At 47.9% G+C, this 16,697-nt stretch overlaps 1 protein-coding gene across 5 annotated transcripts in view; it reads left to right on the top strand.

Annotated features, from left to right (window-relative positions):
- The window catches only part of TERT (telomerase reverse transcriptase), a 66,663-nt gene extending 50,451 nt beyond the window's left edge, over window positions 1–16,212 (top strand). For 2 of the 5 annotated variants that reach the window (XM_066584963.1, XM_066584960.1), the window contains 6 exons: window positions 3,385–3,570; window positions 8,107–8,233; window positions 8,836–8,942; window positions 10,535–10,659; window positions 13,124–13,261; window positions 15,360–16,212. In XM_066584963.1, the coding sequence (XP_066441060.1) occupies window positions 3,385–3,570; window positions 8,107–8,233; window positions 8,836–8,942; window positions 10,535–10,659; window positions 13,124–13,261; window positions 15,360–15,463 (787 nt within the window). In that variant the 3' untranslated portion in view covers window positions 15,464–16,212. Of the gene's footprint in view, window positions 1–3,384; window positions 3,571–8,106; window positions 8,234–8,835; window positions 8,943–10,485; window positions 10,660–13,123; window positions 13,262–15,359 lie in introns of those variants that run through there. The other 3 variants (XM_066584962.1, XM_066584964.1, XM_066584965.1) reach the window with 3 other exon arrangements.
- Window positions 16,213–16,697: the final 485 nt, after the last annotated feature.

Below are 16,697 nucleotides of genomic sequence, written 5' to 3'. Positions count from 1 at the left end.
GCGGCGGAGACACCAGACGCCCCGGTTCCTATAATAGGAGATTTTAACTCGGTTATTAACCCCCAACAAGACAGGCTGCGTGCGGAGAACACTCTGGGAGAAGATGGCCTAACACCGCTAGGTCGGCTATTAGAGGAAATGTCATTGATATACATATGGCAAACACGGCACCCTATGGAAAAGCAATCCTCATGTTACTCAACTACATATCAGTCCCTATCCAGAAGAGATCTAGCAGTGGGTAATACCAAGTTATACAGCGACACATTAACAATGGAAGATCTACCAAGAGTCCTATCCGATCACTCCTTAATACGATTAGACATACAACACTAATGACGATCACACCCGTAAGAGGTGGAAACTACATCCCCACGGGCTGAATATACGGAATAAAGAAAGTACCAAAGGAACGCCAGCGGAGTATTCTGAACTGAATAAAGGAACAACAAATATGGCTGTTTGCTGGGACGCCATGAAAGCCTACATGAGGGGATACAGCAAATTAGACCTAAAGAAACGGGACAAAGGCTGCAAAAACATTTAAAGGAGACTGAGGCCAAGTGTGTGAAAGAAAGAACTAGAACAGCATTAAATATATGGAAAGAGGCCCAGGAAGCATTAAATAAATACTCAGACGGCAGCCACTAAGGAAGGGTTTTGAAAACAGGCCTATTATGAGGGGGAGCGTACGGGACATATGTTAGCGGTAATAGCCCGGGCGCAAAATAGTTCTACTTACATTCTAAAACTTAAAAATGCACAGGGTAACATTGTTATGGACACGCCCTCAATTAGGGAGACCGCTCAATAATTGTACTGCTCCCTGTGCTCCTCCAGATTGGACAAAACAGAGGAGCAGATGGAGGACTAACAACGCATAAATTCAGAAGAGCCGAGGGCTTTCCTTGATGCGCCGTTGGATCTAGAGGAGTTGCAGGAAGCGGTGAAGAATATGCAAAACAAGAAGGCTCCTGGGGAGGACGGTTTCCCGATAGAATATTATAAGCAGTCTGCGGACGTGTTACTACCACGCCTATTAGACACCATAGTGGAGGCGGAGAAACAAGGGGAATTACCGCAATCTATGAAAAAAGCGACGATAACAATCTTGCTAAAACCAGAAAAGGACCCCCTGTTGGACTCATACAGGCCAATATCATTGTTAAATGCAGATGTCAAAATTATAGCAAAGGTTCTGGCAAATCGGCTCACTAGACTGGTATCCACCCTGGTCCATCCAGACCAGAACGGGTTTATACCAGCCAGATCCACAGCAGTGAACATATACGTAGATTATTCGTAAATTTGCAAATACCAGTAGATAACACCGGGAATAGAATAATATGCTCCCTAGATGCCGATAAAGCTTTTGACAGCGTTGAGTGGCCATATCTGTGGAAAGTACTAGAAAAAATGGGATGTGGCCCAGCGTTCCTGCGCTGTCAGATTGTTGTATACAGTTGTGGGGGCGGATGTGTCCATCAACGGGGGGTCCTCAAAAACGTTCCCACTGTACAGGGGAACAAGACAGGGGTGCCCATTGCCACCGCTTTGTTTGCCCTGGCAATTGAACCACTTGCGTGTAAAATACGGACACACCTGGGAATAGTGGGTTTACAGAGAGGAGACATGAAGGAGAAGATTGCTTTATACGCAGACGATATACATATATATCTAGAGACGACTATGCAGATAATCAAAGAATTTGGATCCTTCTCGGGACTAACAATTAACTAGTCTAAATCGGTAATAATGCCAGTGGATACCCCTGAGCTGCAAACCATTAATAAAGAAATATCACCAAGGCGCCCTGGCTTCTGAATGGCTGCACACTGACCTCTGCAGCAGGCATTATGGGAAATCCTATTTTCCCACGATTTTCGCCAAATGTCGGGTCGCGCACACCTGATTCAATTTAGCACGTACAATGAGCGGGTACAGCAGCACACAAAAGGGTGAGGTGCATAAACTGCAAGCCACAGTGAGAGCCCGAACCACAAGACTCCAATACAATGTGAATGTAATGGGGTATAGTGGCAGCATGAGATAAAAAGATGCAAAAAGCTTTATAAATCTATGGTCAAAATAAAAAGTAAGCAAGACTACGTTTCAGCCATATTAGGCCTTTTTCAAGCTAACTTAACCATACACCAAAACACATTTAAGTAGTAAAGTAGACAGAATAACCAATAGTGGACCAAAGATACACCCACAATAATCAAATACAATTAAAGACGTGTGTAATACATCAACATACCAGGAAGAGTCATAGCCACAAATCAAGCCCGTCAGTGCCTCCTCCTCCTGCATGGTCAGCCACGATCCGGCGTCCCAAAATGGTCATTGCGCATGATTCAATGTAGCAAAAATTGGGTTGGTTTAATCGCACAGCCGATCAAGATGAGCAAAACTACTGGCTCTAGAAGATCACTGCTATGAGCCATGATTGGCTGCGGCAGGCTCAGGTCCTGGTCAGCAGCAACAGACCGCTTGTGAACCAGTTTTAGGTCACGGGAAAACACCTTAAAAAATAGTGCCCAACAAATGGTACCCCAAATGTCACATGGATGGCACCCCAAACTAATGGCACCACCCAACAATAACCGTATGAGACAGATGAAGCCACTGACAAATAGTACCTTGCACACAGACAGGGGATTACTTGTTCATCCACATGGGTGGTGCATAACACAGGCGTCCTCCAGCTGCTGGCCAAATGTAGATATTCACTTTAATGTCATTGTGCCGCTCTGCATTGGGTGTTGGGAGGGTACCAAGAGAATCTGGTCTGCAATCCCCAAACTACACTGTGCTGCCAATTTGATCTAAGCAACCAAATTATGAGAATTGGTCTCCCCCCCCCCCCCACCCCCACCCCCAGGTTAGTTATGTTAGAGGTTTACAGCTGGGAACTAAAAGTTCTTCCATGCTAACTTTACTATGTACTTTAACATTTTGCATACAAGTCCCTCTTTCTAGACTCCCTATGGGGATTTGTGGTTCTTTTCTATACCTCTAACATACTCAGCAGCGCTGTACAGATATTGCCGTCCCTCATCATTGTGAGTCCCCATACAACTCAATCTACATCCCATATTAACCATGTCGGTATGTTTACGGTTGCCTCCTCTATACCAATTTATGGGGAAAGTAGGGAACAAGTAGGCAGGTTTAAGTACTGAATTAGACGGGTAGTCGGGATATAATTCATCTTGGCTAACAGGATATCGTAACAGAAGGTAGAAGCAGGAAGCCGCGGGGTCGATTTCCGTAGTTTGTTAACGCTGTTGTTGGGTTGACTACTGACAAATGAGATGGTTGTGTGACGTTTCCACGGTTTGTAATAATAAATGCCCCGCTGTTCTGCATTTGAACCTTCAGAGTTCTAGCAGCAGGAATCCCGGAGTACGGCTGTACTGTTCGCCTCGACAAGACGGTTGTCAATTTTGCGATTGATGACATTCCAGGTCTCTCCAGCGTGCAGCAGTTACCGGCGCACTCCTTGTTCCGTTGGTGCGGTCTTTTGCTGGACACACAAACGTTGGAAGTTTTTTGTGATTACTCTAGGTAAGACTATAATCTTATAATATAAAGACTAGAATATAATTATAGAGTGATGTTAAAGGGGTTTCCCAGTGAAATACTATTGATGACCTATCATCAGGATAGGTCATCAATAGTGGATCGACCGGGGACTGTTGCTTGGGACCCCGACCGATCAGCTGAGCGGTGCATGCTGTCAGCACCACAATAGCAGAGGTCGGAGTGGAAGCCTACATGCTGACCTCCATGTAGTGGACGATGCTTGTAACTGCAGGCACGGCTCTCATTGAAATCGATGGAAGCTGTGCCTGCAGTTGCAAGCGCCGGCCACTGTACAGAGGTCAGCACAGAGGCTTCCACTCCAACCTGTGTGTTTGGAGTGGAAGTCTCCACGCCGACCTCCCATGTAGTGGCTGGCACTTCTAACTGCAGGCACGGCTCTCCTTGATTTCAATGAGAGCCGTGCCTGCAGTTACAAGCGTCGTCCACTACATGGAGGTCAACGCAGAGGCTTCCACTCCGACCTCTGTGTATTTGTGGCGCTGATAGTATGCGCCGCTCGGCTGATCGGTTGGGGTCCCGAGCGCCGGTCCCCGGCCAATCAACTATTGACGACCTATCCTGATGATAGGTCATCAATAGTATTTCCCTGGAAAACTCCTTTAAGTTCTTATACTTAAAGGGGTTGTCCTGCGCCGAAACGGGTTTTTTTTTTTTTTTCAACCCCCCCCCCCCCCCCCCCCCCCCGTTCGTCGCGAGACAACCCCGATGCAGGGACGTACAGAAAGCTCACCGGAGCGCTTACCTTAATCCCCGCGCTCCGGTGACTTCTATACTTACCTGTGAAGATGGCCGCCGGGATCCTCTGCCTCCGTGGACCGCAGCTCTTCTGTGCGGTCCATTGCCGATTCCAGCCTCCTGATTGGCTGGAATCGGCACGTGACGGGGCGGAGCTACACGGAGCCCCATAGAGAACAGGAGAAGACCTGGACTGCGCAAGCGCGGCTAATTTGGCCATCGGAGGGCGAAAATTAGTCGGCACCATGGAGACGAGGACGCCAGCAACGGAGCAGGTAAGTATAAAACTTTTTATAACTTCTGTATGGCTCATAATTAATGCACAATGTACATTACAAAGTGCATTATTATGGCCATGCAGAAGTGTATAGACCCACTTGCTGCCGCGAGACAGCCCCTTTAATGTAGTTGGAGTAAGACTTTAAATGTACTTCTTTTTTCACATTTTAAGTTCCAACATGTCCAGGTTTTTGAATACATTCTGTTGGGAAGGCCTTTTGTTGGGTTTTCGATATTATAACGTAACAGATAATTGAATTTCATTGGACATTTGGAAGGTAATACTGCTAATTATTAGTCATTCTTTGAACAAATGCATGCTAAAAGCCTAAAATGTTGCAAGTGTGCGCACATCCATCTGACACGCCGAGGTGACTGCTATAAAATGGGAACCTTATGTGTAGGAGCTTCTCCATACATACAGACACACTGATGGGAGGGAAAAAACTAAAATCAAGAAGAAGAAGAAAAAAAACTTAAGCCAAGTGTTCCTGAGGACACTGCTGGAGCATTCATCTTCTCCCTAGATAATAGGTGCGCGACAGAACCTCCAGCGCAGAGGTGAAACCGGCCTATCTCTCTACCAGTGATGTCCGCTAGTGGGACATTGTACCGATATCATTGGCATCAATAATTCATATACAGTAAATCCCCCTAGTTGTAAGCAAGGTTAAAACTAAGATGGAAAAAAAACAATCTGAAGTTCATTTCTATTGGGCTGCTGAAAGAAAGTACAGCTCTTGGCTGTCTCTGACAGTCCTATAGACATGAATGGAAAGGCAGCATGCATGCTCCAGATTTACAGGGGGACAGGACCCAACTCTTACGATTTGGTGGGGTCACAGCTTTCAAACCGCAAATAAAGCAATAAAGTTTACGTGAGCAGCCCCCCTAAGAAACCCCAATGAAGGTGGGGCTAAGAATGCAACAGCCGAAGTATATAGGAGACCAAATCCTCACTCCCAAAGTCGTCCAATAATGCAAATTAGAGCCTCGGCAGCATCAGAGGTACAAATCCATAAAAAGATGTATTCTCCCATCACGAAAAGTACAGCAACCAATGAAGAACCAGTACATACAAAATTCCCCTCCCTCCACAGGTGTTACAAGACCTATTTCCATGTATTAACCTGCATGTGCCAGTGCTCCAGACTCTCCCCCGCTCTTCCATGGCTGCCCATATCTTTGGCGTCTCCATAGAGCTACAGCGCTTGTGCGGATTCAGACTCATGACGCAGATGTGAGGAAGTAATGTATTTCACAAGAGTTACCCAACGCGTCGCTCCTCCGCGCTGTACTTATCGTGATGGGAGAATACATCTTTTTATGGATTGTACCTCTGATGCTGCCCAGCCTCTAATTTGCATCATTAGCTTTCAAACCGCCCTGATTAGACTTGTCCCCTGTCCTGTGCATAGGGAATGTGTTGCTATTTTTGGGCAGCTCCTTAAAAATAAAACGGCAATATAGAAGTCAGCCGACACCACTGGGCATTGCCCGTGCACTGGAAGGCATTAACATTCTAAATGTATGTAATTCTTATGTACTTTGTCACGGGACGGAAAGTTCCTTCACTTCTATATGTTTATTTATCAGGGTCTAAATAACAATTGTGTAGTCCTCAATCACTGCGGGACAAAAAAGGGGATATTTACAGAACAGCTGCCAGGGCCTAGCACCATATTTGTAGTTCAGACACTTATTACGCCTCCTGTGCATGGGGATAGTGGAAAAGGGTTAGGATTTGGGGGGGTCATTAATTATTATTTCACAATAAAAGGAAATAAACAGAAATCATTTCCAAAAATCAGGATGTCACCAATAAAAGGCACAAAGTGGCATCAAGTGAACCGTTCATTGAAGCGTTCTGACTTACATAGTCAAACAGAATTAGTAAAGCTGCCCGTGGTACAATATATAGAGCAGTGAGAATTCTGTAGAACAAGTAATTCACTGAAAAAGAATTAAAAACTAACTTTTAATTGTACTCTTAATATAACGGACTGTAGGCAGAAAGACCAGGAAGAGCCGCTGTCTGGTACCATCAACCAGACCGCTACAACGTGGCCATCCAGTTTAGACAGCGCTGATCCCTGCGGCCAGAGAGAAATCCCTGCACAGGCATTACATGGCTGGCGGACAAAGGGTTCTCTTCTGCCAGATATTGATGCCATGCGCGGGCAAGGCTTCTGGGCAGGAAGCTCTGAGATTGGCGCTATGCAATGTAACTTCAGGGGTAACTACATTATCATAGTGATCAGGCCTCATTTACACCATCAGCCTGTGGGCATACAACTGCCTGTTCTACTAGTATAAGATCATAGACCGCTCGCACTTCAGACTTTTTGGGGAGTCACAACCCACTGGTTCACCTTGTCTGTCTGGAGTGCGTTGCTATCCCCCAACAACTGACCGCTGTTTAGTACACAGGTCCTCCGTTAACCCCTCGGAGACCAGCAATAAACGGTCAAACATAGAAGAAAACCAGTTTCTGTTCTCTATACAAGTCGGTTGTATAGATTATCATATAAGCTGATATAGGTGTCTCAGATGTTGAGCACAGAGTCTGCTCTGTACCCAGGAGTCTATAGACACTCGGTCTCCTTAGTGCAGGTACCACCAGCAGCACATTCATTAGACCGAGCTCGTGCCGCCCCTCCCTGGGGATCAGGATACGGGACACTTATTACTGGTGAGTGCCCATATACCAGATGGGGGTCACATTTACCTCTTCTCTTTCTGTGTTAACACAAGTAAAAGTTAGTTTTTAATTCTTTTTCAGTGAATTACTTTTTCCAAAATGTAAATTAGCATTGACAAATGGGGCCCCGCCTCCAGAGGACAACCAGAATCGTGACCAATGAGACTTACATTTTGGCAACCAGGTTTTTCAGTCTTGCTGTGATTTCCCTCTAGTCCTGTCGCTGTGCTGCCCGCGTGGCTGTGGTATACGTGGGTCTCTTCTGCATCGAGCAGGCGGCACACTAGGTACGTGTACTGGATGGCCCGTCTGCTGACACAGCAGGGTATCTGTGTTTCTTCCAGGCTTTCTCCTCGGCGCCAGCTGCACGTTGCTGACATAGTTAATCCTGAGCCACACTGCCAGCGCCATCCTTCAAGGAAGAAAGAAGAGTGGCATGCTTGTTGACAGGAGAGATGAGCATCATCCCCATGGATCGGGGTGGGGATGGAGACACGGGGAGGGTATAAGGGGAAGCGATATGAGCAGCCTGTAAGTCTTATTTATAACATTTAATACGGTAACTAAATATTTTATTTGACCCCCTACATTTTTCAGGCTGGGGGCCAACAGTAATTTTTGAGTCTGGAGACCTGTAGGTGGGAAATATTTTTCTTTAGACCCTAATGCATAAAAACAGGTTTGAAAGGGTTGCAGTTTACTTCTGGGTTGAGCAAGATGAATGCATTCAGGTTATCTAAATCACTTGTTCCAAAATACATGCCTGTACTTTCTGTCTGCAGCTTTTCCTGCACATCGATTCGTTCCAGTGTGTCATTTTGTCACAGCTCGAAAGCGAGTGAGAATTTGAGACATAAAGTTTTAAACCTCCTCCGACTTAAATGCCACGGCCTCTTTCTTGACCTCCAGGTAAGCCCTGTCTATCTAAATCGTTGTGTCTTAGGGCTCTTTTACACGGGCTTGGTTTTAGCACAATATAGGCGTGCAAAACAATCACAGCTGTACTGCACTAAAAATCATGTGAACAGGCAATTTGTCACGCGCAGAAGACTTGGGCTTCACTGGAGCAGCCTGCTGCTTAAAAAAAGTGCAGCTGCTCTTGGAGGAAAGAGAGATGAAGCCCCGCAGGGCTTTGGGATTTCCCCATAGCAGGGAGAGCGGAGCTATGGGGGATTAACCCGTAGCCCTGCTCTCTATCCCTGCTATGGGTTAATCCCCCATAGCCCGTCTCTCTTTCCCTGCTCTGCGGATCCCTGAGGGATATCCCCATAGTGCAGAGAGAGAAGGGGCGGGATTAGAGGGCTTTTCCCAGGGATTCCCCTATAGCAAGTTGAGAGGGTGTGTGGCCATGAGGCGGATCTTCCCCCCCACATGTCAATCAATTTAATCATACATTTCTAGTAGGAATAACAGGAGCAGCACAATGCAGAGTTCTAAGAAGAGGGGCGCCAGGATTGTTTTATGTGGAATACAATAATTTGGTAAAGCTTTTTTTCCCCTCCAATGTCTAGATAAACAGCGTGCGGACCGTGCACATTAATGCCTACAAGATCTTATTGCTTCAGGCTTACAGGTATGGACCAGAATACGGCAAAGATAACAATACTATTCACAAAAGGTACATGTGTCTGCATGCTCGTCCTTGTGTGTGTCTGCGTGCTCGTCCTTGTGTGTGTGTCTGCGTGCGTGTGCTTGCGTCTGCGTGAGCGTGTCTGCGTGCGTGCGTGTCTGCGTGCGTGTGTCTGCGTGCGTGTGTGTGTGTCTGCGTGCGTGTGTGTGTCTGCCTGCGTGCGTGCGTGTGCCTGCGTGCGTGTGCCTGCGTGCGTGTGCCTGCGTGCGTGTGTCTGCGTGCGTGTGTCTGCGTGCGTGTCTGCGTGCGTGCCTGCGTGTCTGCGTGTGTCTCTGCGTGCGTGTGTCTCTGCGTGCGTGTGTCTCTGCGTGCGTGTGTCTCTGCGTGCGTGTGTCTCTGCGTGCGTGTGTCTCTGCGTGCGTGTGTCTCTGCGTGCGTGTGTCTCTGCGTGCGTGTGTCTCTGCGTGCGTGTGCCTGCGTGCGTGTGCCTGCGTGCGTGTGTCTGCGTGCGTGTGTCTGCGTGCGTGTGTCTGCGTGCGTGTGTCTGCGTGCGTGTGTCTGCGTGCGTGCGTGTGTCTGCGTGCGTGTGTCTGCGTGCGTGTGTCTGCGTGCGTGTGTCTGCGTGCGTGCCTGCGTCTCTGCGTGCGTGTGCCTGCGTGCGTGTGTCTGCGTGCGCGTGTCTGCGTGCGTGCCTGCGTGTCTGCGTGTGCGTGTCTGCGTGCGTGTGTCTGCGTGCGTGCCTGCGTGTCTGCGTGTGTCTCTGCGTGCGCGTGTCTGCGTGCGTGTGTCTGCGTGCGTGTGTGTCTGCATGCGCGCGTCTGCGTGCGCGTACATGTGCGTGTGTGCGTGCGTGTCTGCGTGCGTGTCTGCGTATGTGTGTGCGTGCGTGTCTGCGTGCTTGTGCGTGTCTGCGTGCATGTGTGTGCGTGCGTGTCTGCGTGCGTGTGCGTGTCTGCGTGCGTGTGCGTGTCTGCGTGAGCCCTAATACCACGTGCGTATTTCCAGCGCAGGGAGCACGCGGTACACTGTGTGCCAACAAATCCACATACACTATCTTGGTACGTAATATGCGCCCAGATAGAGCATGTCCTTTTCTTTTTGTTTCCACCATTGCTGCTAATGTAAAGTTAGTTACCGCGTATAAAGCGCGCAAAACCCGCGCATGTGATAGGCAATAAAAGGTGTGTAAGAGCGCCCTTAGCGTTTTAGATCTAGTCCCACATCCGGGTTCTGCAGCTTCCTTCGGTATATAGGACACACTGAGGCACATTTATATGTCATGTCCCAAGTGGTGGTGATCTTCAGTGCGCACACGATTAGTAAGAGCCTCCCCTCAGGTGCGACTAAACAAGTTGGGTCGGTTTCACATTTGTTGTTGACTTTGGCACGTAATACTAGAATCTATGCAGGAGCGGCGACGTTAGTGTGGGGGGGGGGGTACATTGTAGATGTTCCACAGAGATCATGTAGGTCCGCTGATGACTGTTGTTCTGGGGGGTACAGGTGATTCGGGACGCGTCGTGTGTTACCGGCTTACTACGATTCTAGAATAACAATGGAGATGTAACGGGTTAATCCCTATGGATTCCAGGTATATTCACTAATGATTGATCCGCCCGGCCTTGTGTTCACCGTTGCAGGTTCCATGCTTGTGTTTCACGACTCCCGTTTCATCAGAGCATAAAGAATAATCCATCCTTCCTCCTTCATGTCATCTCTGACACGGCCTCTTGTTTCTACATGCTTCTAAAAGAAAAAAATAAAGGTAGGTTACAATATTCTGTACATATTTATGCAACGAAGAACCCCGGCGTGTCGGTGGTGACTGCACCCTGGCAGTAGATGGAGGTACGTTTGTTTTATAATGATGATAACGATCTTTATTTGTATAGCGCCAAGTTATTCCGCAGCGCCTCCGAGGCACACGGGGATCACAAACTATACAACGTTTACAGAAATGACAAGAGTTACATGTGGTATTCAATTATTTGGAAAAAAGGGGGGGGATACAGGGGCAGGTGAGGGGGTGGGGGTGATAGAGGAGGTACAGGGGCAGGTGAGGGGGTGGGGGTGATAGTGGAGGTACGGGGGCGGGGGTGATAGAGGAGGTACGGGGGCGGGGGTGATAGAGGAGGTACGGGGGCGGGGGTGATAGAGGAGGTACCGGGGCGGGGGTGATAGAGGAGGTACCGGGGCGGGGGTGATAGAGGAGGTACCGGGGCGGGGGTGATAGAGGAGGTACCGGGGCGGGGGGTGATAGAGGAGGTACCGGGGCAGGTGAGGGGGTGATAGAGGAGGTACCGGGGCAGGTGAGGGGGTGATAGAGGAGGTACCGGGGCAGGTGAGGGGGTGATAGAGGAGGTACCGGGGCAGGTGAGGGGGTGATAGAGGAGGTACCGGGGCAGGTGAGGGGGTGATAGAGGAGGTACCGGGGCAGGTGAGGGGGTGATAGAGGAGGTACCGGGGCAGGTGAGGGGGTGATAGAGGAGGTACCGGGGCAGGTGAGGGGGTGATAGAGGAGGTACCGGGGCAGGTGAGGGGGTGATAGAGGAGGTACCGGGGCAGGTGAGGGGGTGATAGAGGAGGTACCGGGGCAGGTGAGGGGGTGATAGAGGAGGTACCGGGGCAGGTGAGGGGGTGATAGAGGAGGTACCGGGGGCAGGTGAGGGGGTGATAGAGGAGGTACCGGGGGCAGGTGAGGGGGTGATAGAGGAGGTACCGGGGGCAGGTGAGGGGGTGATAGAGGAGGTACCGGGGGCAGGTGAGGGGGTGATAGAGGAGGTACCGGGGACAGGTGAGGGGGTGATAGAGGAGGTACCGGGGACAGGTGAAGGGGTGATAGAGGAGGTACCGGGGGCAGGTGAAGGGGTGATACAGGAGGTACCGGGGGCAGGTGAAGGGGTGATACAGGAGGTACCGGGGGCAGGTGAAGGGGTGATACAGGAGGTACCGGGGGCAGGTGAAGGGGTGATACAGGAGGTACCGGGGGCAGGTGAAGGGGTGATACAGGAGGTACCAGGGTAGGTGAGGGGGTGGGGGTGATACAGCAATGCGACGATAACTTGTAATATACAGTTTTAGGCCAGAAACAGGGTGGGGGTAGGAAGTGTACATAATAGGCAAAAGTGGAAAGCCATAGGGAGGGGCAGGGGGCATATTGTTGGGATGGAGAACTAGATCAGGGGTGGGTATGCTACTTTGAAGAGGTGCGTCTGAAGTTCCGTGCATCAAGGATTGTCCGAGTGTCTTGGGGTAGAGCGTTTTAGAGGACCGGTGCAGCTCTGGTGAAGTCCTGCAGGTGAGTGTGGGAGGTTCGTATTAGAGGGATTTTTAGTCTGAGTGTGTTAGAGGATCGGAGTGAGCGGGCTGGGTGGTGTACGGACAGGAGGGAGGCGATGTGGTGCGGTGCCATGGACAGCCTTGTGGGTGAGGGTGATGAGTTTGAATGGAGTTCTATAGTGGATGGACAGCCAGTGCAGTGACTGGCATAGTGCGGAGGCATCTGAGAAGCAGCTGGATAGGAAGAGGAGTCTGGATGCCGCATTTAGTATGGATTGGAGAGGGGAGAGTCTGGTGCGGCGGAGGCCGACGAGCAGCGAGTTTTGGACAGGAAGTTCGCTGTAAATTTGTTTCCATCATGTGGAATAGGAGGTCTTTCTATAAATGTTCTTAGTGCCGTTGTTGTTGATTCAAGGCAGATGAAACCATCCAGTGTATAAGCCCCCTAGAGACCGGATACTAATCCATTCACAACATGACGGAGTTGGGAGCGCAACAGCCAGGGAGAGAGCTAGAAGTCGGCAGTGTCATGTTCCCTATGGTTGTTGTCTTTGTTTCTACTGGCTTTTCTGTAGTGATACAATGTATCCTCTTGAATCTCTATAAGTAATTGTAAGCCTCCTTGTTTGTGCCTATAAAGAAGGCTGGAGCTCTGTGGTGTTTACTCGTTGGCAGCGGGGGGGGGGTAATGTGATGGTGGCCATGTGAAGATCAAAACATTTTGTAACACTTTGGGATTTTTTGCAATAGTCATAAGGCCTTTCAACATGTTTTCTTCTGCTTGAGAACAGTTGGTTGTGCTGCATGCATGGGTCTCACACGGCTTCCTGGCAGCTGCTTAATGCCTTGACTTTATGTATACAGCATGCTGGGTTGTTGTGCGCTCTAATGCTGTGCGAACATTTTGTTTATACTGCATATAACAATAATTATGAATTTATTGACTGCAGGTTTAACTCTTGGAACCAAAGATGCAGGCGGACCATTTCCTTTTGAATCAGCCCAGTGGCTTAACTGCCATGCATTTATTACAAAGCTGTCTAATCACAGGTTATTGTACAAGAGACTGCTGGTCCCTCTTCACCATTGTAAGTAGGGGTTACACAGAATGTCTCAAGCTTCCTGCTCAGTCCTTATCTTACGCTCTTAGTGTGATCACAATGTAAGATGTCTTGTGGGTCTTTGGATACAATTTATTTATTTTTAAACATGACGCCCAGTTACTTCCTGTAGGTTTTGGCGTTTGAATGGAAGAGGGATTGCAGGTCAATTCCACTGGATGCAATGCGGCTGCCGGCTGTTTTTTACAACCAACACCTGTCTGCAACAGCTCCAATAAGCTGCGCTGCTCATTGGAGCTGTTAAATGCTGCAATTAATTCTGACAGTAGGATTTAAATGCCCCGATCCATGTTCAGGGGTCCCGCACTGCCCTCTGCGATAAGATCACGGGTCGCTGTGCGCTTGCCTTGGCAGCCGAGGGGCCTTCTGAAAGGCCCCACGCCTGCCATTGCAGATTGCCTATCAAGCCATGCCATGGCTTAAAAAAAATGTAAAAATTAGTTTTAAAAAGTTATTAATTATGAAAAAAATAAAAAGTAATATAAAAGTTGGAGAAAAAAAAAGCTTTTGCCATTTTTATAATAAAAGAATCTAAATTAAAAAAACGTATTTTGTATCGCTGCTGGCACAAAAGTCTGATCTATCAAAGTAACACATTATTTACCTCACACAGTGATCGCTAGAATGGTGCTTTTTTTGGGTCATGCTGTCTCCAAGAAAAAATGTAATGAAACGCCAGCAAAAAGTTGTATTTAAAAATTGTACCAAGAAACTACAGGACTTCCTGCAAAAAATGAGCCTCACACCACTGTCAACAAAAAAAATAATAAAGTTCTGGCCGTCAGAAAATTAAGAAAAATTAAGTATCTTTTAAATAAAATAGGTACATCCAAATGAAACTATATAGATTTGGGGTTGTGGCAATCGTACTGACCTACGGGATAAAGTAATCAGGTCATTTTCGTTGCGGTTTGTGTGACATGGAAACAGGAAGCACTCAAAGATGGCGGAATTTCTGTGTTTTTCCATTCACTCCACTTTCAGTACATTAAATAGTACCGTTGAAAAATACAACTCATCCCGCAAAAAAGAGCGAGCCCTCAGATATCTACTCCCATGGTTAAATAAAAGACTTAGGATTTTTTAAAAGGGGGGAGGGAAAACAGAAAATGGGGGGGGGGAAAGGGCTGCATCCTTCAGGGGTTAATAAATTGGCTTAGAAAAACTGACCTATTGCAATGAGGCAAAGAATATCACAGGATCGGCAGTTCGCGGGCCCCTCTATGATCCTTCAAGATGGCTGCAGCGCTTCTCCGCCTACCTGATGCACACAGAGCATCTGACTACTGACAGGAATACTGCGGCCATATTGGAAAACCACAGAGGAGCCCCAGGAACAGGCGACTCCGTGGCAGGACAGCCATAGAGGAGGCCACCAGGTAGTAGAACGTCTTTCCCCCTCTGGTCGTGGGACAAATTTAACTTGTAGGTAGAATTTAGAAAACTGTCTTTGAATGAATTTTACAATATGTAGAGGAGGTCATTGTGGAAAAGTGTCCTAAGAATACGGCCCAATGTCCACCGGCGGAGTGTCTCCGGCGCAAGAGATCTGCAGCTCTAGCCGCCCATAGGGATGCATTAGCATCCGCAAGGCAATTTAGAGCATACAGATTTTTTTTCCTTGTGTGCGGATCACACGCACGGGAAGAAATCGTAGCATGCTCCATTTTTCTGCGGATCCTGTGCGGACGGCTTTCATTGAAGTCAATGGAAGCTGTACTATCCGTGGCACACCTGCAGCTTTCACTGTGTTGGTGCTGTGGATTCGCGGAAAAGCTAGAGATTCTAAAAAAAAAAATATAGCACTGCGCATGCGTCTGGCACGTCCGGACGCATCCGCCGTGCTGAAGAAGGAAGATCCGCGCTCGAGGTAAAAAAATGTTTTTTCCTCCCCATGTCCGCGGGCACAGCTAGATTCCACTGCGGATTCAGCATTGGACATGAGGCCTTAGTAGTGATGCCACGTTTTTCTGATGATGGGTCATACAAAGAATGAAGATTGACTTACATGTATTTTAAACTAAAAATGCAAAGTTGATAAAAAAAAATATCTCCTTTCCTTCAGGCAAAGCGCAACTTTCTAGAAGAATCCCGAATAAAACGCAAGGCATTCTACAAGAAGTGACTGATGTAACTCTTCATAAAGACTTTTCAACAATAATGGACTAGGGAATGCATAACTAACGTTTTAGGCCTCATGTCCACGCTGGAGATTGCAGATTTTTATTTTGCGTGGATGGACTGTGGATCATCCACACTCCGCGACTCCCAGCCTTTTCCCGCCTCCCAGCCCACAGTCAGGAAAATAGCAGCTGAATACAATGCTGGTGCTGCAGCTCATCCTTCCTTAGCATGGATGGTCTATAATAGCAGACTGACCAATTTAGTTGCCATTGCTATCTAAGAGAAACTGAAAGGCAAGACTCCAGTGAGCAAAAGAAAGCAAAAATTGGATCACTAAATAGTAAAAAACAACTATCTGGTCAGATAAATAGAGATATCTGTTGCACCATGCTGTTGGGAGGGACAGAATTTGGTGTAAGTAGCATGAATTGGTGAACCCTTGTGTAGTGACCCGAACTTGTCACTACAAAAGAATGTATATAGCTTATTTAAATGTATGTCACTTTAATTTGTATTTTCCAAATCCCTTTTTGAGGCAATTGGAGGACCCCCAGTCCTTAGGGCCCCCCAACAGGTCATGTTTGCAGGATATCCTATAGTAAGAACACCTGTGGCAATGTCTGAGGACCGACAATAATTACATCACCTGAGGAAATCCTGACCTGTTGGGGGTCCTTGAGGACTGGAGGTGGGAAACACTGCGTTAGAGGATAGACTAGGCTCCGAAGACCACATAGATCAAAACATCGCATTTGTTAATGGAGGAATAAAAAAGGACATATTTTTGCACCATTTATGCTGCCAACTTCTTGAATTCTTTATTATTGAATCGCTTTTTGGAGTCATTGGCTCTGGCTCCTTGGTGGCGTGGCATGCAGATTCTTGGTTTCAGCAATTTTGGCTAATGGAAATTGTGTGCTGCTGACTGAACTGCAATCTGGAGGAGTAGACCCAGGGCTTGACCTGCTTATATAGGGTAATCTGTCAATCAACCAACCTCTCTTCCATTGGCTGCCATAGGTCCTAACTCTCATTGGCCAGTCCGCCTGAGAACTACTGTAGAATTGGCTAAGAGGCAGTAAAAGGAGCCCGTGATTGGAGGAGAGAGGGGGCGAAGGGAAAATCTCACACGGGAAGGCAGTTAGTAGTTAACAGTCAGTTTAGGGATGGAGGAGTAAACAAGCCGGTTAGAAGCCGTTATTAGTAAGTAACTAAGAAACAGTGCAGTGAGAAGGAAAGAAGGAATAGGATAAGGAAAGCTAGAGAGAAAGATGAAGAA

The sequence above is a fragment of the Eleutherodactylus coqui genome, chromosome 12 (genome assembly GCF_035609145.1).
Source record: "Eleutherodactylus coqui strain aEleCoq1 chromosome 12, aEleCoq1.hap1, whole genome shotgun sequence".
In the NCBI taxonomy this organism is placed as follows: Eukaryota; Metazoa; Chordata; class Amphibia; order Anura; family Eleutherodactylidae; genus Eleutherodactylus; species Eleutherodactylus coqui.
Note: the sequence above shows the minus strand (reverse complement) of the source record. Positions and strands in the feature narration are given on the sequence as shown.